At 38.2% G+C, this 24,072-nt stretch overlaps 1 protein-coding gene across 2 annotated transcripts in view; it reads left to right on the top strand.

Moving 5' to 3' along the window:
- Positions 1–23,581, top strand: part of WDR89 (WD repeat domain 89) — a 31,759-nt gene extending 8,178 nt beyond the window's left edge. The window contains exons 1-2 of one of the 2 annotated variants that reach the window (XM_049899549.1): positions 2,453–2,601; positions 21,602–23,581. In XM_049899549.1, coding sequence (XP_049755506.1) covers positions 21,633–22,793 — 1,161 coding nt within the window. In that variant the 5' untranslated portion in view covers positions 2,453–2,601; positions 21,602–21,632 and the 3' untranslated portion in view covers positions 22,794–23,581. Of the gene's footprint in view, positions 1–2,452; positions 2,602–21,601 lie in introns of those variants that run through there. The other variant, XM_049899548.1, reaches the window with a different exon arrangement.
- Positions 23,582–24,072: the final 491 nt, after the last annotated feature.

Genomic DNA, 24,072 nt, shown 5'->3' with positions numbered 1-24,072 from the left:
GTCTCTGCATGAGGGTGAGAATTCTACCCCTGAACCACCAATGCCTCATTTATATTACTTGAGAAGCAGTGTAAGAAGCATTTAAAAGTGTGGGCTCTAGAATCAGACTGTATTCTAGTCGCTGCTCTGCAGTTTGTGAGCCAGGTGACTTCTGGCAAATCTCCTACCCTTTCTACACGGTACTTTCTTTATTTATAAAATGGGGGAAGTAAGTATCTCATAGGGCTACCCAGAAGGTTAAATGTGATATAATACATATAAAGCACTTAGAATAGTGCCTGGCATATAACGAGAGTTCAGCACATCGTAATTACTGTTAAGTCATTGGTGCACACAAAACAGCCAGTAAATTCTGGTGGTAATATGGGGAAACCAAGGTTCAGATGAGATCTGTGATTTATGGAAGGTAAAAGAGTAAGCCCCTTGACTCCTCATGCAGATCTTTTCCCACAAAACACTGCTGCCCTTTCTACTGCAGCAGCTCTTCAACTCACTCATATTGACTAGGCCCAGCCCAGAGATAGGTTCCTTCATTTCCCATTGTGTTTCCAGTTCTTGGCTACTGTCAGAGTATTTCTATCTTGGCTCTGATTCTGTTAGAGCCCTTCCCTTTCTTCATGGATCCTCCAGTTGTGTACTGCTCACCCCCAAAGTTGTTAGTAAGCATGGCGGGCATCTATTTTCAAAAAACAAGAAAGAAGGATAGGTATTGAAGCTAATTTTTTTATATGGGTTCTTTTTTTTTTCCTCGTGTGATTCTATTAGAAAAAAAAATTTTTTTTAGCCTATTATTTGTGTTTAATGCAGTACTGAGTTATTTTTATGAATACTTTTTATTCTCTGAACTTTCTTCTTTTCCCCTGAGCTTATAGACTCAAAGGTTTTTTTTAGGAACTAAGAAAGGAGTTTGAGAATCACACAAATCCCCTGAGCCACTCTAAAAATAGGCAGAATACAATTTGTGAATCATTTGCTTTTTTTTAAATCTTCAGTAAATAGAATCACTTTGTTTTTTCTTTTTTAGGGGCATCAAACCAAGTTTATATCATGTAAGCAAAGCACATAGTAATTATTGCAGTATTCTGGAATTGTGAGATGGTTTGCTCTTATATTTTGTGAGAGAATAGCATTTTGAATGTATCATTTAATTCCAAAATTTGGATTTATAGGAGTAGCTGTTCAATTACCGTCAAACAAGCAGGTATTTATTGAGTCCTTTCTGAATAGGGGGCACCACGTAAGACTGGTTGTAAGATAATGTTCCCAAACCTTAACCCTTCCCTTAGCTTCAGCTACTTTTCGGGTGCATCCTGTGACTTAGGAGGTTGGGGAGAATTAACCCTCTCCAAGCTGTGATTGTGGATGTTTTATTGGTATTGTCATTACTCAAGATTTATTTCTTATTTAGGAGCCTTGCTTTCTCTGGAAAAGGAACAGCTGCCTCCAAGGCTGGCATTGTTGGGAGGATTTTTGTTTTATTTTCTGAGATTTCAGTCTTTTCCTGTTTAGACTGTCATCGTTTTGCATATATGTGTAGTTCCATATCTTTGCCTCCTTGCCTTCCTCCGCTGGGTGTATTTTGTGTGTTTCTGTATGGTTACGCTCCTCCCACAGGAAGTAGAATTTACTTGGGCAGCCTGTGGAGTTAGCACTAGGCTGGTAGAGGAGTGATATTAAAGAATCAGAAAACAAGGCCCCTATTCTTAAGAAGTGTATAGTGGGGAGAAACAAAAGTATGTAAAACTAACATAACAGATAAATAACAAATGTAACAGCGTTGTATTTAGTATATAAATATTGCTAATTGAGCAATACAGGCAATACTTTGACATTCAGAGGAAGTAGAAACTTACTTTAAACCAAAAAACCCCTTTGACTGCTGGGTGCCTTTAAGGTGGTAAGTCGGATGTGAACCATTTGCTCCACCTAAGGACCTAGAAACTCACTTTAGGCTGGATTAAAGATTTTGTAGTACTGGTAGAATTTCAGAGGGATCTTGAAGCATGAGTAGGATCTGGATAACTCAAGGATAGGATATGGAGTCTTAGCAAGAGTAGCAACCCTTTGTGTAGTTCTGTTATAGGAAAAAAAATGTTTTATCAACTAAAGTAACACATTTTACCTATTAGAATATCGATGAGTTTGGTATTGCTATGAAATCCATTATGTAATTCACTTGTTCAAACTTTGATTTATCATCTACGCCCATGCAGAAACAACAGAAGAATGTATGACACCTTTTTTATTATTTAGTTTTGTATACTTAAGAAATGTTTGTGAAAAATCGTGTATTTGTTTTTATTTCCCATTTAGTGTCATGCTGAATTTTGTTTTTTTTTGTGTGTGTGTGCAATGTGAAATTAGTTTTCTAAGAACAAAACTCTTTCTTAAAATGTTTCTTTTTATGGAGTGCAAGAATTTGTCCTGTTCTTGTCATCTTTGTCCAGGAGCCACTTGTGGTTAAATCAAGTGTTTCCTGCCCTGTTGTGTGGCCGGCACCTAGGACATTATTGCAGTTGCAGATGAGAGATATTTAGACACCGAAGGCGGATGGTGGCAGGGCAAGCACTGAGGAGATAGGTGTGAAGAGCTCTTTTCAAGGTAGGATTTATTAGCCAGGTAATGTTTATCCCTTCCATAATCAAAGATAATTCTGAGATTTTGAACCTAGATAACTGAAAAGATTGCACAGTTAACAGAAGTAGGTGATAAAGGTGTATGTGAGTTTAATTTGAAGTTTTGGTGTCACAGCCAGGGGTAGGGGTGTAGGCAGACATTAGAATTATAGAATTGGAACCGAGGTCAGGGTTGAGGATAAAACCCAGGTGTTCACGTAGAGGTAATGGTTTGCATTGCCTGGGGAAGAGAGGTAAAGAGCTAAGAAAAATTCAGTTCGGTCTCTGTTGTTATGGCTAAGAGTGGTAATTGAAATAATTATTAATATGTTAAAGCATCTTTCGAGTTGGAGACTTTGGAGTTATGTCCTGAATGATTTTTTGTCTTCCTTTAATTTTTGGACCTGCTGCTAGATGGCAGTAGTAATCAATGCCAAAGGCAAGGAAGGCAAATATTAGTTTGATAGCTTAAGTTTAACTCGTAAGTTTAGTAAAGTTACAATTGATAGTACATTCATTTCAGTCCTTGTTATCCTTCATATCAGATCTATAAAGAAGTCTAAGCTTTTTTTCTCTCTTAATATCCGGCTTTTGCAGGGCGGTTCAAGAATTGTGTCTTTTGTTTGTTGTTTCTCTGATAACCAGGATCTTTTACTGTGTTCAGAAAAGAGGAAATGAATTTAGAACTTACTAGATTCAGATCTTCCCATGATATGGCTCAAAGTGGTTAAGAGAGCTAGTCTGTCCTACTGTATCTTGACATGAGTATTATACAAGCTGCAAATATTTATAAGTTTTATCACTCTTTGGTTTCCATTGCAGCACATTCCTTTTTGAATGAATGGTGAACCTACCTCAGAATTTAAAAGAAAATGTTTCTACCTGGTAATTTGTAAATATTTATGAAATATTGCTTTATTGTAAGAGATGTTAACATGATTATAAGCTGTCCAGGGTCTGGGTTAATCTAATTTCAGCCACTGGTTGACAGTGGAAATTGAAAGAATTATTAATATATTTAAGCATCTTTCTGTTTGCAGACTGTTTTAGGGAGCATTTTAGAGGAAAATTTCACATTGTGTATTCGACTTAGAAATATCTACTCTCTCTGTGTGTATATAGTATATATATATAGAATGGAGCCCTGGTGGCACCAAAAAACCAAACGCAACCCAGTGCCATCGAGTTGTTTCCGACTCATAGTGACTCTATAGGACAGAGTAGAACTGACCCATAGAGTTTCCAAGGAGCGCCAGGCAGATTTGAACTGCTGACCCTTTGGTTAGCAGCCGTAGCACGTAACCACTGCGCCACCAGGGTTTCCAACTAAAATATCCCCAGTAATGGAAATGTAACCATGTTTCTGCCCTGGTGGCACAGTGATTAAGAACTCGGCTGCTAACCAAAGGATTGGAAGTTGGAATCCACCAGCTGCTCCTTGGAAACCTTCCCTGGGTGGCGCAAGTAGTTAAGGGCTCAACTACTAGCTGAAAGGTTGACGGTTCAAATCCACCCAGAGATACCTCAGAAGATAGGCCTGGTGACCTGCTTCTGAAAGGTCAGAACCTGAAAACCCTATGGAGTACAGTTCTCTGCACATATAGGGTCACCATGAGTCAGAGCCCTTTAAGAATTGCTTTTGAATTATTGAATAGGGTAATTCTGTAGGACTTTCGAGTAGATTTAATGTTGTTACAGCTTATCAATTTCTAACTATAGCATACATAATACTCAAGTAGCTAGTTCTTTGATGATGCCAACATTCTGTTAGCAGCCGTGGTTCTTTTTATTTTTCCGTTTTTTTCAGTTATTAAAGAGAAGAGAGCATTTGGTTTAATTTTTAGACACACCCTTTCAGAATTAGAAAAAGAAGAAATAGTAAACATATAGTACCAATTTGAGCATTGGATTATTCCACATTGCTACTTTAAAAAAAAAAAAAAATTGCTACTAGCTGCTCCAAATTAAGACATCTGGTGACTCGGGAAGCTTGGTTTCTCTCTGTGGTTGGTTAACCAGCTGGTTGCTCTGGAAAGGAAAAGGCAGTTAATTGTTCATGTTCTTGTTAAAGAAAGCTGGGTATTCACAGGCTTACTGTAAAGGGTGACTTTTGGGTGGAAGATTTCTTGAGAAACTAGACATTTCAGGATGTTAATGAGGAAAATGGCTTTGTTTTTTAAAAGATGCTTTGAATGTTATATCTGGAACCTCATACTGCATGAGAAAATGTTTGTCATTCCCTCCTCCCCCCCCTTCCTTTTTCCTTGGTAACAGATTCCTGCACTTTAAAAATTGTGCTTTCCCTCAGAATTTTAGTGTATTTAATGCATGGAATGCCATATGTTGCTGCAACTAGTATCTCGAACATTCATGTGAATAAGAATAGCGTATTCAGGCTCACTAAAAAAAAAGCAGGGTTAATTTACAAAGACATTAAGTTTCAGTCATTAATGAATATGATATTTAAAATTACATTGGCATTGTAGCAGATGACACTTTAGCATATCTTCTACTGAATATTCAGCACTTCTTCCCAATTTAAAACAAATGGTTCTGTGGCAAATTGTTGTAAAGCCAATTCTGTGTTATTTTAAAACATACACACAAATTTCCCTACATTATTGTTATAAAAGTTTCCTGGGAGAGGTTCTGCTGAAGATAAACCATTGATTGCTTTTATCCCAAGATGTTGTTACCTCTAGGACATACTGATAATGCAAATGAGCAACTGTTTCTACATTATTCTTTCAAGTTTTTGTGAAATATTAATAACAAGATTCCTAAGTTTCATCTGCTCAGTTTTGTTTCACATGAGCTGTTAGATATGCTTGATAAATAATAAGCCAATTTTATGTCCAGTATAGAGCCTTTGTACCATCCATCTATCAGTGAATTCTTGCATGTTGCTATGATACTGAACAGCGGAGCTTCCAGACTAAGACGGACTAGAAAGAAAAGCTTGGTGATGTTCTAAAAATCAGCCAAAGAAAACCCTGTGAATCATAGTGGTATGATCACGAGGACAGGGCAGCACTTAGTTCCATTGTGCATGTGGTGCCATAAGTTGGGGGTACACTCAGCTGCCGCTAACAACACCACAGAGCTTTTAGGGCTGCCATTAGATTTTTCAGATTTTCTCCTGGAATATTAGCAGCTACTGCTTCCAGGTGCTCTGCCAACTGAACTTAGATTTAATAAAAGAAAAATAAATAAAGTGAAAAATTAGTGAAATTCAAGTGATTCCTCAGGCACAAGAGATTCAGGTTCTTGAAAATTCCTTTTGAAGTTAATTTTTTAAAAAATGGACGAGTTTGGAGCCATTATGTTTTGGGGATTTTTAAAATAAGTGTTTCAGATATATGCACAACTGATTGATGGAGTCAAATGTAGGTTTAGCTGGGCAGCACTTAGCCTTTCATATGATGAGTGAGGACTCAGACTCCATTCATCTTAGGACTCCACCATTCTGTAGGGTCTTGCAGTCCTCTGGATCCAGCCAGCAGACAGGTGAAGAGAAGGTAGAGAAAACCCACCACCTCTTAATCCTTTGGTCCAAATGTGACATGCATCAGATGTATGACATGTAGCAAGAATAGCCATATGCTCGACTGAGGCAATCCTTGCTGGGAGACCTGGACACTTTTCTCAGATGCCATTAAATGTCCTATATCAAGTCCCACTCCATCAAGCCAAAGATGTATCTCACTCATGTGGGCTGTTTCCCATTTCCCAAACAGCTTGGAGATCTTTAAAAAAAAAAACAAAAAACCAAGCTCTTTCAGCCCTTGTTGCCTTTACTGAGCTCCTATAGTAGCAAATAGGAATGTTTACTTCCGAGAGTTTTTCTGAGGTTGTCTGCCTACTCCTTCGGTTGGCTTCTCTCCGAATTTGGGAATATTAGTGAGAGTTCTTGAGATTTTTATTTTCACGTTTCCTCAGTACTGCTTCAGAGAAGGAGGTGTTTGTATCTTATGTTTACTTTTTATGTCTCCGTATGTCAGAGGTAAGGTGTTATTCTGGTTCTAATGCATTTAGCGTCAAGGTGGGTCCATTTTGAAATGCGTGAAACTCAGCAGATGGAGTTGGAGCCTCACCATTGTGTAGGTTGAGCATTTTATTAGGTGATGCTTCCCGGATGTGTTAGTTTTGTAAATTTTTTCCCTTTATTTCTGTGAGATAAGGCTTGCAAGCATAATTATGACTTTCCTGTGTGATAGACGGGGAGCCCTGATGGGTTTGTTTTGTTTTTTCTGTGTCATATTTGGAAAACCAGAGGTTCTTTATGTAACCTATCGGAAAAGTGCCCACAATAAATTACTTTTCTAGCTCTCATTGGTACATTGCCATACCACAGATCAGTGGCGCCGGAGTGCCACTTACCTCATTGGTGGCTCGTATTACCAGATCATATTTCTCAAAATCCACATTACGAACCAAAAATTTAAACACACTCAATTAGTAAACATGCATCCTAATACTGAAGACGTGTCATCCAAAAACAAAATTAAGAAGTAAAAACGTAGTGATGAAGGAGAGTCTGTCTGGCTCTGCTTTATAATGTCCAGTTTATAATGAAAATGGATCAGGGAGTTGACCATGGTAGAGCTTGGTGGTAGTCAAGATTGCCCTGCCATAGCCATTTCAGGTCTGGAATTGAGATTGACTTAAGGGCTTTTCAGCATAAGAACGCCTCTGGGGTATAAGTACTTGAAATCCTCCTCTGTCTGGAACCTCCAAACATCTATGTTATGTACCAAGGGACTTTTTTGTTTCAATTTTTTATTTTGAAATAATGTTAGATTTACAGAAAAGTTGTCAAAGGTAGTACAGAGTTCGTGTGTTCCCTTCACCCAGCATACCCTAATGTAAAGTGTTGTAGTAAAATCATAAGTATTATAAGTAAAGTATTATAATGAAATGAACAAAGAGCTGGGAAACCAAAAGGGAAGAACACGCTTGGCATTTCTCAAGCTAAAAAAGAAATAATTGAAGCCTCGAGTTGCCTTATTGAAGGATTCTATAGGCAAAATGTTGAATGATGCAGGAAATATCAAAAGAAGATGGAAGGAATACACAGAGTCACTGTACTAAACGGATGGAATTGGACAGTGTTCAACCATTTCAGGAGATAGCATATTATCAAGGATCATTGGTACTGAAGCAGAGAAGCCCAAGCTGCACTCAAGGCATTGGCGAAAAACAAGGCTCCAGGAATTGACAGAATACCAATTGAGATGTTTCAACAAACAGATGCAGCACTGGAGGTGCTCATTTTGTCTATGCCAATAAACTTGGATGACAGCTACCTGGCCAACCAACTGGAAGAGATCCATATTTGTGCCTATTCCAAAGAAAGGTGATCCAACAGAATGAGGAAATTATTGAACAGTATCATTAATATTAATATCATTAATATCACACACAAGTAAAATTTTGCTGAAGATCATTCAGAAGTGGTTGCTGCAGTTCGTGGACAGGGAGCTGCCAGAAATTCTAGCCGAAAATAGAAGAGAACGTGGAACAAGGGATATCATTGGTAATGTCAGATGGATTTTGGCTGAAAGCAGAGAATACCAGAAAGATGTTTACCTGTGTTTTATTGATTATGCACAGCCATTCGACTGTGTGGATCATATCAAATTATGGAAAACATTGTGAAGAATGGGAATTCCAGAACACTTAATCGTGCTCATGAAGAACCTGTATATAGACCAAGAGGCAATCATTTGAAGAGAACAAGGGGATTTAAAGTCAGGAAAGGTGTATGTCAGGGTTGTATACTTTTACCATATTTATTCAGTCTGTATGCTGAGAGATAATCTGAGATGCTGGACTATATAAAGAAGGACAGGGCATCAGGATTGGAGGAAGACTCATTAACGATGTGAGATACGAGATGACACAACATTGCTTGCTGAAAGTGAAGAAGATTTGAAGCACTTACTGATGAAGATAGAAGACTGTAGCTTTTAATGTGGATTACACCTAAACATAAAACAAAAATCCTCACAACTGGACCAGTGTGCAACATCATGATAAATGGAGAATATATTGAAGTCACAAGAATTTTCATTTTACTTGGATCCACAATCAACACCCTTGGTAGCAGCCAGTCAGGAAATCAAATGACGCATTGCATTGGGCAAATTTGCTGCAAAAGACCTCTTTAAAATGTTCAAAAGCAAAAATGTCACTTTGAGGACTAAGGTACGCCTGACCCAAGCTATGGTATTTTCAGTGACCTCCTGTGCATGTGAAAGCTGGACAGTGAAAGAGGAAGACTGAAGAATTGATGCCTTTAAAGTATGGTGTTTAAGAAGAATGTAGAATATACCATGGTTTGCCAGAAGTCCAAACAAATCTGCCTTGGAAGAAGTACAGCCAGAATGCTCCTTAGAAGCAAGAATGGTGAGCTTCCTCTGAGGTACTTTGGAGAAGGACATCATGGTTGGTGAAATAGAGGGCCAGTGAAGAAGAGGAAGACCCTCAATGAGATGGACTGACACAGTGGCTGCAACAGTGAGCTCAAACATAATAAGGATTGTGAGGATGACACAGGACCAGGCAGTGTTGTGTTCTGTTGTACATAGGGTCGCTATGAGTCGCAGTTGACTTAGCGGCACCTAACAACAACAACCCTAATGTTAACCTAATGGTGGTATGTTTATCAATTTGTCAAAACTAAGAAATTAACATCGCTACGATACTGTTAACCAAACTACAGAGTTTATTCAGGTTTTAACAGTTTTTCTACTAATGTTACTTTTCTGTTCCAGGATACCACGTTGCATTTAATTATCGTTTCTCCTTAAAAAAACCCATTGCTGTCGAGTCACTTCGATTCATAAAGACCCTGTAGGACAGAGTACAACTGCCCCATAGGGTTTCCAAGGAGCATTTGGTGGATTCAAACTGCCAGCCTTTTGGTTAGCAGCTGTAGCTCTTAACCACTAATGCCACTAAGTCTCTTCTAATTTGTGAGAGCTTCTCACTCTGGCCTTGTTTTTCATGACCTTGAAACTTTTGAAGAGTACTGGCCAGGTATTTTGTGGAATGACCTTCAGTGATTAAACTGGGCCTATAGATTTTTGGAAAGAATACCAAATGAGAAGGTGAGGTGCCTTTCTCATTATGTCACACCAGCGGGCAGATGGTATAAACATGATTTATTACTGCTAGTGTTAACCTTTATCACTTGGTTAAGCTGTTGTCTTTCAGATTACTGCACTTCCAAGTTACTATTTTTTACCCTTTCCATATCCTATTCTTCAAAGGCCAGTTGCTAAATCCAGCTCACATTCAAGGGGAGGAGAATTAAGCTCCACCTACTGAGGGAAGAGTATCTACATACACATTTTAGAATATCATCTTTTAAAACATTGAAGTTCATGTGCTTTTTAGTGGTGTACTCATAAAATGAAAAATAAAATCTAAAGAAAGTACTAGCTCAATTCGTTATTAGTTTACTTAGATTTGAGAGTTATGTTTTAATATTTGTGTTAATAAGGCAAAAGAAATAGAAATTGGTAAGAAAGGAAGTTAGTATTGCTTATTTTCTTTGTGGCAAGAATTGTGTCTTCTACACATTTCTGCTCTGTGTTCCGTTATCATCCTGTCATCCTGTGATTAACTCTGTTCTGGCACCTGTTGCCCTATATTGTAATTGTTTACTTGCCTGTTTCAGTTTTTGGAAGACAAAAAGCCAGTTTTACATCAGAATCTCCAGCACTTAACATAGTAGGCACTCGAAGTTGCGTGCATCTTTTTTTTTTTTTTTTTTTTAATTCCCTTTTTATAGGTGAGGAAGCTGGGGCTTAGAGCAGTTAGGTTATACATACCACGATGACTTTGCTAGTTAGTGGTAGAACAGGGGTTTGAAATTAGGGTTTTTGCTTCTTAAGCCTATTGCTTTTTTTATTGTACCACACTGGCAGTTTTTTGATAACTGGAAAATACTTCACTTCATTATTTACCTTAAACTCCAAATTGGCAGTGTTTGAAAGTATACACAAGAAACTGGTGACATTTGTTGCCTCCTAGGAGAGGCCAGGGACCTAAGGGGAGGGATGTTCCAAGACAGTAGTTTTGGAATCTTTTTGAATTTTGAACTATGACAATATTAGATATTCAAAAATATAAATACGTTTTTTAAAATACACAGAAACTTACCAGATGGAGTTAGATATAAGTTTTTAAATATTGTTTCTTCCCAGTGATTGGTTGGTTGTTTTTTTTTTATTTTGTGGATGACTTTAGAATCACGTATCCTACCATTATTACCGAGCACAGATTTTTTACAAAGCCTTCTCAGAATTCCTATGTGTATCTCATTTTTCCCTTTTATTTTTAAACAAAAACAGCTTAAAAGATAGGGAGGGGAGAGCAACAAAAGTCTCTCTCTTTAATATGAGTGAAATATGACTTTTTAAGCTATGTTTCCTAAATCTTTCTTTTTAGGGGCCTCTGACAGCCAGAGCTTTGTTTGATCGTTTTTAATTAGTAAGGAGGCTTCTGGCTGCATGTAACAAAAGTTATACTGCAAACTGACTAAAAATCAGGGAATGTAAAACCTTATAATAGTTTTTCCCCTCAGTTGAGTTGAATCCACTTCAGGGCTAGTGTTCCACATCTGGACAATTATAGTTGGCAGGGGAATACAAGCACAGATTGGTAAAATTTTAGGTTCCTAAGCCAATTACTAGTAAAACGGTTAGGATTACCGTGTTGATTTAGACTAATCAGGATTCACCCGTGGAACTGGGGTCAAGCCCTGAACCCAGGTTGATGCCACACAGGGCTGGTGGCAGGGGGATGACTTTGAGGGGTTCAGTCACACTGTCCACTATAGTTTTTTAATTGCCTTTCAAATAAAATACGATGTATAACTGACCCCTATGTCCCTATGAATAACTTTTGGGGAATGTAATGTTCATAGTGGATGATTGGTTGGTACATGGGGATTTCTTTTAAAGTTCTCTTTTGTTGTTGTTGGGTACTGACATGTTGATTTTGACTCATAGCAACCCCATATGACAGAGTAAAACTGCCCCATAGGTTTTCTAGGCTGTATTCTTTATGGGGAAATCTTAGGGTGGGTTCTCTAGAGAAGGAAAACCAGTGAACATATGCATATATAGAGAGAGCGAAAGAGAGAGAGAGAGGTTTATCCTTAAGGAAATGGCTCACAGATTGTAGAGGCTGGCAAGTCCTAAGTTCATGCTTGGGTCAGGTGTTGGGCTAGAGGCTTCTCCTGACTCATGTAGCTGCAGGGGCTGATGAACCCAAGATCGGCGGGTAATGTGGTAGGCCTCTGGCTCAAGTCCCAAGAACCAGAGTTCAGATGATGACAAGCCAGATGCAGGATCCAGAGCAAGTGGGTGAGCTTTACCAGAACATCCATATATATATTGGATACAGGCCACACCTCTGAGAAAACGCCCCTTAAAACTGATTGGCTGATCGCATCAGATCACATCATGGAGGTTGACTGCATCATTACATAACTGCCAAACTGTGTCATTACACCTGCCAAACCACTGAGGATCATGGCCCAGCCAAGCTGACACACAACCATAACCATCACAGGAAAGCAGATTGCCAGGTCTTTCTCTCACGGAGCCACTGGGTATGTTTGAACCACCAACATTTTAATTAGCAACTGAGTACTTAAAAAAAAAAAGGTAAATGATGGTTGCTTACTGTAATGTTTTTGTAGGTTGGTGTGGTTTTTCAATCATATTGCTCCCGTTCTCTTCTGCTAACATGTAGAATTAATATGTAATTCCTCCCCTTGGAGCTAATAGGCATATTCCTTAATTAAAGTTGATACTGCAGTACTTGTAGAGAAGAACAGTTAGCATAGTATTGAACTACCACTTGGATTTCAAGTCGAACTTTATCTGTTCTCTCATTTAGTAGCTTTGAGAGCTTGGACAAGTTAGTATTTCAGAGCTCAATTTCCTCTGTAAAGTGGGGGATAATAATGCCTATCTTATAAGGTTGGATAATTAGGGGTTAAAAGACTAGATGTAACCAAAAGAGACCTACATAAGTGGAAAAACATACCTTGTTCATGGATAGGAAGACTTAACATTGTAAAAATGTCTGTTCTACCAAAAGCCATCTATAGATACAGTGCAATTCTGATCCAAATTCCAATGACAGTTTTTAATGAGTTGGAGAAACAAATGGCCAACTTCATATGGAACGGAAAGAGGCCTTGAATAAAGCATTACTGAAAAAGAAGAACAAAGTGGGAGGCCTCACTCTACCTGATTTTAGAACCTATTGTACTGCCACAGTAGTCCAAATGGCCTGGTACTGGTACAAAAACAGATACATAGACCAAAAGAACAGAATTGAGAATCCAGACATAAATCCATCCACATATGAGCAGCTGATATTTTACAAAGGCCCAAAATCAGTTAAATGGGGAAAAGACAGTCTTTTTAACAAATGGTGCTGGCATAACTGGATATCCATCTGCAAAAAAAATGAAACAAGAACCATACCTCACACCATTCACAAAAACTAACCAAAATGGATTGAAGACCTAAATCTAAAATGGTAAAGCTCCTGGAAGAAAAAATAGGGACAATGCTAGGAGCCCTAATACATGGCATAAACAGTATACGAAACATTACTAACAATACAGAAGAGAAACATGATAACTGGGAGCTCCTAAAAATCAAACACCTATGCTCATCCAAAGACTTCACCAAAAGAGTAAAAAGACTACCTACAGACTGGGAAAAAGTTTTTAGCTGTGACATTTACTATCAGTGGCTGATCTCTAAAATCTACATAATACTGCAAAAACTCAACTACAAAAAGACAAATAACCCAATTAAAAAATGGGCAAAGGATATGAACAGACATTTCACTAAAGACATTCAGGTAGCAAACAGATATATGAGGACATGTTCACGATCATTAGCCATTAGAGAAATGCAAATCAAAACTACAATGAGATTCCATCTCACTCCAGCAAGGCTGGCATTAATCCAAAAAATACAAAATAATAAATGTTAGAGAGGTTGTGGAGAGATTGGAACACTTATACACTGCTGGTGGGAATGTAAAATGGTACAACCGCTGTGGAAATTGATTTGGCGCTTTCTAAAAAGCTAGAAATAGAACTACCATACAATCCAGCAATCCCACTCCTTGGAATATATCCCAGAGAAATAAGAGCCGTTACACAAACAGACAAATGCACACCCATGTTCATTGCAGCACTGTTTACAATACCAATAAGATGGAAGCAACGAAGGTGGCCATCCACGGGTGAATGGATAAATAAATTATGGTATATTCACACAATGGAATACTACACATCAGTGAACAGTGATGAATCCATGAAACATGTCATAATGTGGGGGAATCTGGAAGGCATTGACCTGAGTGAAATTAGTCAGTTGGAAAAGGACAAGTATCGTATAAGACTACTATTATAAGAACTCGAGATATAGTTCAGACAGAGAAGAAAATATTCTTTGATGGTTACAAGAAGGGAGAGGGAGAAGGGTTTTCACTAATTAGATAGTGGATAAGAACAATTTTAGGTGAAGGGAAGGACAACACACAGTACAGGCAAGGTCAGCACAACTGGACTAAACCAAAAGCAAAGAAGCCTCCTGAATAAACCGAACACTTCAAAGGCCAGCGTAGCAGGGGCGGGGCTTTGAGGTCCATGGTTTCAGGGGACATCTAAGTCAATTGGCATAATAAAATCTATTAAGATAACATTCTGCATCACACTTTGGAGAGTGGGGTCTGGGGTCTTAAACGCTAGCAAGCAGCCATCTATGTTGCATCACTTGGTCTCAACCCACCTGGAACAAACAATGAAGAACGCCAAGGACGCAAGGTAATTATGAGCCCAAGAGACAGAAAGGGCCACATAAACTAGACTACATCAGCCTGAGACCAGAAGAACTAGATGGTGCCCGGCTATAACCGATGACCACCCTGACAGGGAACACAACAGAGAACCCCTGAGGGAGCAGGAGAGCAGTGGGATGCGTGGGATGCAGACCCCAAATTCTCATAAAAAGACCAGACTTAATGGTCTGACTAAGACTAGAAGGACCCTGGTGGTCATGGTCCCCAGGCCCTGTTAGCCCAAAACAGGAACCATTCCCAAAGCCAACTCTTCAGACAGGGTTTGGACTGGACAATGGGATAGAAAATGATCCTGGTGAAGAGTGAGCTTCTTGTGTCAAGTAGACACAAGAGACTGTTGGCATCTCCTATCTGGAGGGGAGATGGGAAGGTGGAGGGGGTCAGAAGCTGGCCAAATGGACTAGAAAAGAGAGAACGGAGGGAATGAGTGTACTGGCAAGGTGTGTGTGTAAATTTTTGTATGAGAGATTGACTTGATTTGTAAACTTTGACTTAAAGCACACGCACACACACAAAAAAACTAGATGTACATCTCTAACACATAGCCTAGCATTTGTTGAACTCAAATTACGATTATCTTGTCTGTGAGGCTCAATTTTCCTAGCCCAATTTAATAGATGTGGTAGCATTATTGTAGTTAAATTATAAGTGTGGATTGCGAAGTTATAAGAGCCCATTTCTGAGTGACCTTTCCCATTATGTTTCTCCTGTCGCTTGGGACATTGGCTGGGCCTCTGCATTTCAATCTCTAAAAGCCACAAGGCAAGTTCATACTTAAGCTTAGTGGCTTTTCATTAAGTAGGCAACTCTTAATTATCTAAGTACAGACTGTCCAGAGCAAAGATTCGTCAGCTTTTCCCATCTAAGGTGTTACAGGATGGCAGTTCATCAGAATTTAATATTCTGACCTCACTTGAGGACTACTGTCCTGTTGGGGTATCTTTGTAAAAATAGCTTCCAGCTACTACATTATGTTCAGCCATGAGAATTCTGTGTCTCAAGAGGTGCAACAATAGTGATGGCTCCACAATTCTGCTATTTCCTGTTCTGAACTAGGTGGCTCATTGAAGGATATTAGTACTTGTTCTCCCTCCATTTCCAGAACTGTTAGACCCAGTATTACAGTGGTGGCTTGCTACATCCTCTAACTCAACGGTAAAACTTTTTATTTTTTTAATGAAGAAAAATTCTTTTTAGCCAAATACTTTACTAAACTTTCCCTTTATCTAGACCCCTTTTTGTCACATCTCTGTCTTGGGAAAGGTGAGGACTGCAGTGTATGATTCAAGAGGTAGCAGCAGTAACTTCCCTTCATCCCTTCCTTTCTCTCTTCTCTTTACTATTCTCTTCTGACTTACCTTCATTCCTCTCCCCGATTTTTTGCTTTGGTGCTCTATTGTACCCCTCCTTTTTTTCATTTGCTTTTTGATAGCTACATAAGAAAGGCTTGATTCACTTCCCCAGCTGTCACTATAATATTCCTTAGCCTGTTGAGATCTAGAATGCTAAGGTAAACCTTCCTTTTATGAATCTAACAGAGGAAAGATTAAAAATGTGTTAATCTTGATTATTTGCTTGCTTCATATGTTTTTGTTAGGTTGACCATATGAAACTGCCAATATTTCTTTGATTCATAGAAATAGTAATATCTTAAGGTTTAACCTAATAGTATAGCCTATAGCCCAAAAAATGGATTTGAAAATTGATTGGATGAGAGCCCTGAGTATAAGGAGAGCTAGATATTTCCCAGGGTGTCTGGTTTGGATAACCAGGTAGATCAGAGTGCTGTTGTGACGCCAGTACTCGTGGTGCCAATACCATTATTTAAAATTGAGAAGTATAAAGTGTTTTTTTGTTTTTTTTTTTAAGGGGAAGGGTTGGGATAGGGGAGCATAAATGAACAGTTTTGTTTTAGGGCATGGGGGACATATTCAAGGAGAAATCGCCAGTAAAAAAGAAATCCCCAGTAGGGGGTTGTAAATGCAGATTGGTAAATAGATAAATGGGATCATTAACAAATAGGTAGCCCTTGAAAGTATGAATGTGAATGAGGTCTCCCTGTGAGAGTGTACAGTAAGAAGAAAAGAGAGCCTATGCCTTCTCTGTAAGACTGGAAAGAGGCTTAGGCAAAGGAAACTCAGATGTGGGTATAAAACCTGTTGCCGTTGAGTCGATTCCGACTCATAGCGACCTTACAGGACAGAGCAGAACTGCCCCATAGAGTTTCCAAGGAGCACCTGGCGGATTTGAACTGCTGACCTTTTGGTTAGCAGCCATAGTAACTAACCACTATGCCACCAGGGTTTCCAGATGGGGTATACAGGGAAGTAAAAGAATATATATTCATTATTTTGGAATAATTCATTAGTATGCAAAATTAAGAATTAACTCTATAGTCTTGGGAGTTTATATTTCATATATGACTCAATTGCATGTTAAGGTGTTAAAACATAAACTAAATTATGTTTAGGAGTTTTCATGTTTTTCTTCAAAAAATTAAGCTGTCTTACTGTTTATATGTAGATGAATTAAAGGCCCGTATCTTCAGAATATTGTCAGGTATACCTACCTTACTTCTAATATCTTTCTTCTATCATATTTTTTTGAAGTACTGTACTGCATTTAAACACTGTGCGAAGTGGCTGTCCATTGCCATTGTTATCATTGCTACAGTCTTAAAGAGTTATTTCCTACAGCATTCCATCTGGGGCCCACTGGGCCTGCCTCCTTATTCCGGTCCCCAGAATCTTTGAATTGAAGCTTTGCAGAGGACTGCTGCAATGTGAAGCAGACTCTCCAGCAGTATATGGAGGGAAGGTGTACACTACTGCTGCCTGGCCTAGGGGTAGCAGTGGGAACTCATAGCCCTGTAATTTCTATTAGCTTAAAAGCCACATTAAATGTCCTTCTTGTTTAAAATTGGCACCAATCTGATCTTTCATATGTAGACATCAATATGAAGCAATAGCAAAGAATTTTTTCTTTTATAAGCTCCTGTTAACATTTTGTATATTTCAAGAATGGGCTTTTTTTTTTTTTTTCCTCCATGTGAAATTTAAAAGGTTTTCTTCATTGGTGTATATCAGCAGTATATTCTTAAATAAATAAACATTGTATGGTATAGTTGAATAGTTTGTGGTAAAAAAAAAATGCATTAAATAATGTATTTTTCTTCACAAATATAAAATATTCCTCTATATGTCCTTTTGTGCTTTGTTTAAAAAAAAAGTACAGCTTTAAAAAATGCCATTATTTTAGTAATTTTCATGATCAGCCAGATTAGCCAGGCCTATAAAACAAACAACACATGCGAGGAACGTTCTTAGACCACTCAAGTAGACAAGACTAAACACACAGACACACACAGCATCCTTTTGGGTTTATTCTGTTGTTCCTAGAACTCTTGAGCTCTTGATGCATGGAAGTTGAATCAGTGACTCATTCACTTATTCAGCAAGTTTATTGATAACAAATAAATAAGCAGGAAAGGGCTAGGTAATAAGTTTAACAGTAAAATGGGGTTTTAAAAAAATACTGAGTAAAACAAATTTTAAAAAAGATATAATATGATGCCGTTTTAATAAATACATAGTCATAGGCGTAAACTTCTAGTTGTGTCTGTGGTGTTTCATTTCTTTAACACTGAAACAAATGGCAAAGTATTAACATCTGTTAAATCTGGGTACAAGTATGGGGTATCTGTTATGCTTTTTTCTATATTTTATACATTTGAAATATTTCATAAGTAAACATTTTCTTTCAAACATTTTCTGTTTTTAAATAAACAAAGCAGACCAGTGTGACACGGGCTATATGTGTTGACTGATTAGAGACGGTCTCTGAGGAGGTGGTATAGACTGAGACCTGACCAACGGGGGGAATTACTCATGCAAAAATACAGAGAAAGAATATTCCAGGGAGAGAAACTGCTATTGTGATGGTGCTGAGGCAGGTGCAGCATTGACATGTACAAGGAAAGAAGGCCACATTAGCCTGTCTTGGTTGTGTTACAGGGCAGGGCTTCCCACCTCAGGACTAAGCTCTGCTTAGGTTCTTACCTTCTTCTGATCAAGAATGACCAGAGAGGCGCAGAGGCTCCACACGAACGAAAGTTCATTAGGAAAAGGCTTGTGAGGGAGAGATGGAGAGGGGTTTTCACCTATGCTAGCCTCCAGCCTCTCTCTGAACGAAGGATTTCTTAGGGCTTATAAAAAGGTATTATCTTTATTCATTAGATGGGTGGAGATTTTCAGGAGAAGGGGAGGGATTATGTAAATCAAATGCATGCGCAGTTGGAATTCAAGATGGATTTCCTCGCAGAGGTTGCTGGAACTAAGATGGAGTCTGTCACAAAAGCTGCTGGGATGTCGAACAGGACTTATTCTGGGATGTTGCACATGCGTGATATCTCTGGATCTTGGTTCAAGTCTTGGCACGGGATCTTTGTTCATGATTATCTCATGTGGAAGGTCATTCATAGGTTACTTTGATTTTTACTGCACGTGTTCTGCACCTGGTGGGGGACTTGAAAAACAACTCAGGAGGATTATCAGTAATTTATAGCTGGTAGAGCATGTTTTTTGTAGGGTTAGAAAATATGGCCCCTTATCTTGTCTAAGCACCTAGTTTGTTAGTCACAAGTAGTCCTCGGGTGCCAGCAGTAAAAGTTATACAGTGGCCTGCACTTAAATTTAGATTCCAAGAATACTGAATCAGAGGTTTTTAATTATAGCTGGCCAAGCACACAGGGTGTTGGAATGTAGCCTCTTATCTTGTCTGAGCACCTAGTTTGTTAATCACAAGTAGTTCTTGAGTGCTAGCAGTAAAAGTTATATGGTGGTCTGCACTTAGGTTTAGATTCCAAGAATAGTGAATCAAAGGTTACTTAATTATAGCCAGTCCAATCTCTTGCCTGTCTCAGTTGGAGAACCAACAGTTATGCTGTGGTGGTAACTACCCCCAGCATACCTGGCAAGTAGTCATTTACTCTTTAAATACTAATGGTGAAGGAAGCTCACCACTTTCAGACTTACCTGATTCTTACACAAAATTTTTCCATGTGAGGCTTAAAGACTGTTATTAGGTGCCATCGAGTCAGTTCTGACTCATAGCGACCCTGTGTACAACAGAACGAAACACTGTCTGGTCCTGCTTCATCCTATTAGTGGTTGTTACGCTTGAGCCCGTTGTTGCAGCCACTGTGTCAATCCATCTCATTGAGGATCTTTCTCTTTTTTGCTGACCCTCTACGTTACCCAGCATGATGTCCTTCTCCAAGGACTGGTCCCTCCTGACGACATGTCCAAAGTATGTGAGATGAAGTCTCACCATCCTTTCTTCTAAGGAACGTTCTGGCTGTATTTCTTCCAAGAAAGATCTTTTTGTTCTTTTGGCAGTTCATGGTATATTCAGTATTCTTTGCCAACACCATAATTCAAAGGCATCAATTCTTCCGTCTTCCTTATTCATTGTCCAGGTTTTGCATGCCTATCAGGCGGTTGAAAACACTGTGGCTTGGGTCAGGTGCACCTTAGTCCTTAAAGTGATATCTTTGCTTTTTAACACTTTCAAGAGGTCTTTTGCAGCAGATTGGTCCAGTGCAATATGTCGTTTGATTTCTTGACTGCCACTTCCTTGGGCATTGATCGTGGATCCAAGTAAAATGAACTCCTTGACAACTTCAGTTTTTCTCTGTTTATCATGATGTTGCTTATTGCTCCAGTTGTGTGGATTTTTGTTTTCTTTCTGTTGAGAGGTAATCCACAGTAATCTTATCACGAGGAAACACTCAGACGAATCCAGAATGTGGAACAATTTATGAGGCAACTGGCAAGTTTAAGGAGGTGCTTTTGTGCTCATGTATTTAAAAATGAAGAGATACTGTATCTACAACTAGCTTTCAAATGGTTCATCAAAAAATAAGTGCGTGCGTGCATATGTGTCTGTGTAGCGAGAGACAGAAAGCACATATGGCAAGAAGTTAACAGTTGATGAGTCTAGGAGGTGAAGGGCTGTGTGTGTGTGTTCCTTGTATTACTAACTTTTAAAAATGTTTTTAAATATTCAGAATTAAAAAGGTACTTACCCCTATATTGAACCCAAATCCACCTTTTTATATTTTTGCCCATTGGTGTAATTATGCTGTTTGGAGCCTCTCTGAATAAATCTAAAACCGCCCCTACATTGTATTAGTGGTATTGGAGTGATGATACTGGTAATTTTACCTAATATTTGTTGAATATGGAGCATGATATACCAGACATTGTGCTGAGTGCATTGTATACATTATTTCAGTTAATCCTTGTATCAGCTCTTAAGTTAGTACAGGTAGTCCCCAGTTTGCATTTCCGGTTAACAACAAACTGCACTTGATTTAAAAAAAAAATAAAGGAATCAGCTGGGGAGCTTAAAAAAAAAAAACAAACCAAATCCATTGCCATCGAGTGGATTCTGCACTCATAGCGACCGTATAAGACAGAGTAGAACTGCCCCACAGGGCTTCCAAGGAGCACCTGGTGGATTTTTGAACTGCCTAAGACAATTCTATTCGAAGGTCAGTTGATTAGCAGCCTTAATTCTATCTGCATCCTTAATTGCCCTTTGCCACATAACCAGACATATGCACAGATTACAGGAATTAGAACGTGGGCATCTTTGGGAGGCCGTTTTTCTGCCCACCACAGCTATGTTTAAGATTGAAAATTGCATAGGCAGCTGGGGCCAGGAGAAGACTGTATTCCAAGTGGAGATCCTAGTCAATGCCAAGGACTATGGTTAGGACCAATAATTGGTTTTTAGCTAAAAGGAATTGCTAAGAGGTATATGTTTGTGTTTTTTGATGATCTTACTGGCATAAAATGTATATGGTAAACTGAGTACTAAGGAGTGAACTAAAAGGAGGCAATTCAGTTTTAGTTAAAACGTAACAGAGAAATGATTAAAATACTAGAACAGATTTTATTTCTTGTGTATTATGCCAGCTCCCAGGAAAATTTTCTTTATATAATTACTATTTTTTTTCTTGATATAATTACAATTTTAGAGAACCTTGGAGTTTAATTTAAATTTTATTTTTTTAACAGATTTTTACTACCTTTGGATGCTACTCTTGATATGGAGAAGATTGAGGAAGAATTTGCTAATTTGCACATTGTTAAACGTTCTTCAGAAAATAAAGAGCCCACTTATCTGCTTGGTATAGACACATCAAAGACTGTACAGGCAGAAAAAGGAAACTTGGTTGCTGTTTTGTGTTCTAATGGATCAATCAGAATATATGATAAGGAAAGGTTAAACGTGGTACGAGAATTTAGTGGACATCCTGGACTTCTTAACGGAGTCAGATTTGCAAACTCCTGTGGCAGTGTATATTCAGCATGTACTGATGGCACTATAAAATGTTGGGATGCTCGATTAACCAGTGAAAAACCTGTCCAGCTGTTCAAGGGTTACCCTTCCAATATTTTTATCAGTTTTGATATCAGCTGTAATGATCATGTCATTTGTGCTGGTACAGAAAAACTTGATGATGATGCATTGTTAGTATTTTGGGATGCAAGAATTAATTCTCAGGATTTGTCTACTATGAGAGACCCACTTGGCACATATTCAGAGACACATAGTGATGATATCACTCAAGTACGTTTCCATCCCAGCAACCCTAACATGGTAGTCTCGGGTTCAACTGATGGCCTGGTGAATGTATATGATATTAGTGCTGATAATGAAGAGGATGCAGTGGTTACAACCTGCAATTCCATTTCATCAGTAAGCTATATTGGTTGGTCCGGGAAAGATTATAGACAGATTTACTGCATGACACATGATGAAGGATTTTGTTGGTGGGATCTGAATCACCTGGATACTGATGAACCAATTACACTTTTGAACGTCCAGGATGTCAGAGAAGTAATTAAGGTGAAAGAAAGTATTTTGGACTATTTGGTTGGTGGCCTATATCATGAAAAGATGGACAAATTGTTTGTCATTGGAGGAACAAACACGGGAAGGATCCACTTACTGAGCTGTACCACATCAGGATTGAACCATGTGATGAGCCTTCAGGGAGGGCATGCTGCTACAGTCCGTTCTTTCTGTTGGAATACGCAGGACGAGTCTTTGCTGACTGGGGGAGAAGATGCACAGTTGCTGCTTTGGAAACCTGGGGCTATAGAGAAGACCTTCACAAAGAAAGACAGCATGAAAATAACGTCCTCTGTGCACCAGCGCGTGCGAGTTCACAGTAATGATTCTTACAAGAGAAGAAAAAAGTAGTGATGTTAAATTGGGAGTTTACTTGATATGTTTTATAGTTTCAAGTAATTATTTCTGTCTACTACCTATGGTATACATGTTTAAAACTTATGTATGTAAAAACAAGCCAGTTAGCAAACTGTCCTGGAAGGAATGTTGAGAATGATTTAATTCAGGTCATCACCTATTTTAAAATTATTTCGTTAAAGCAATCAGTTGAGTATAAAAGCAGCAATTTGGAGGAAAAATTATGTTCTTCATTTTTAAAACGTATCTGTTGAGTTAGTAAATGTCAGGTTTAAAGAAATAGCTTTGGTAAGGACTCTTTAGAAGTAGATGGCTGGTAAGATGTAGTAAGATATGGTTTTGGCTGTTTCTTAAGCTCAGTTTTTTACAAGTTAAATTTCCTTCATTGTTTATGAAGCCAGATCACGCTTTTTTCTTCATTTGAGCAGTTTCTGCTTGCTTAATATACATAGATTACACTGAAATATTTAAATGTGAATATCTTAATGACTCGAAATAAAAAAAAAAATTTTTTTTAGAAATAAACTGGTATCTATCTAAAATAATATATTTAGTAAATATTACATCTATATTTTAATACTGGTTAAAAACTAAATAGGCGTTTAGCTGATGAAAAGGAAATTAGCTTGTAAAATTCATTTTGAGACTCAAAGAATATACAAAAATTAAAACGTAATAGTGGGCCGACTTTTTATTTCAAAATATTCTTTTGATAATATTTTTTGACAAAACTCTCTTCCACAGTGTTTCATCTGTGATTTTGAAACTTGAATTTTTGTTCATTGCTGATGTTTCATCTTTCCTTTTGAGTGTTTCTCTAACTAGTCTTAATAAAAGAAATTGATCTCTATAAAGATTGGGCATCTTTATTTATACTTCATTAAAAATTAAAATACCTTTTAAATTAGAAATATTGTCCTGGAAAACACAAATGTTGCATTAGAACCTTTCACACTTCTCTTTAAATGTTAATAATGACTAATCTTTGAAGCTGTAATGCTGGGGAAAAGAATTATTTTTATACACAATAATGCAACTTATCTTTAGGCTGTGATCTAGCTTAACTTACCTGAGACTCCACAGTAGATAAGTAATTGTTTAATGTGTTCAGACGTGTATTTGGAGAAGTTAAACCATCAGGTCTTATAGTTGTTCAAACCAGAAACCTGAGAATCATTTCGAACTTCTCTCTTCCCTTTCTTTCACCAAGTCATTTTGCCTTTACCCACCCATCCCTCCCCAAACACACCACTGCCTTATCTAAGGCTTTCAT

Source organism: Elephas maximus, chromosome 10, assembly GCF_024166365.1.
Source record: "Elephas maximus indicus isolate mEleMax1 chromosome 10, mEleMax1 primary haplotype, whole genome shotgun sequence".
NCBI classification, from domain to species: Eukaryota; Metazoa; Chordata; class Mammalia; order Proboscidea; family Elephantidae; genus Elephas; species Elephas maximus.
This window is presented reverse-complemented; position numbering and strand designations above follow the sequence as displayed.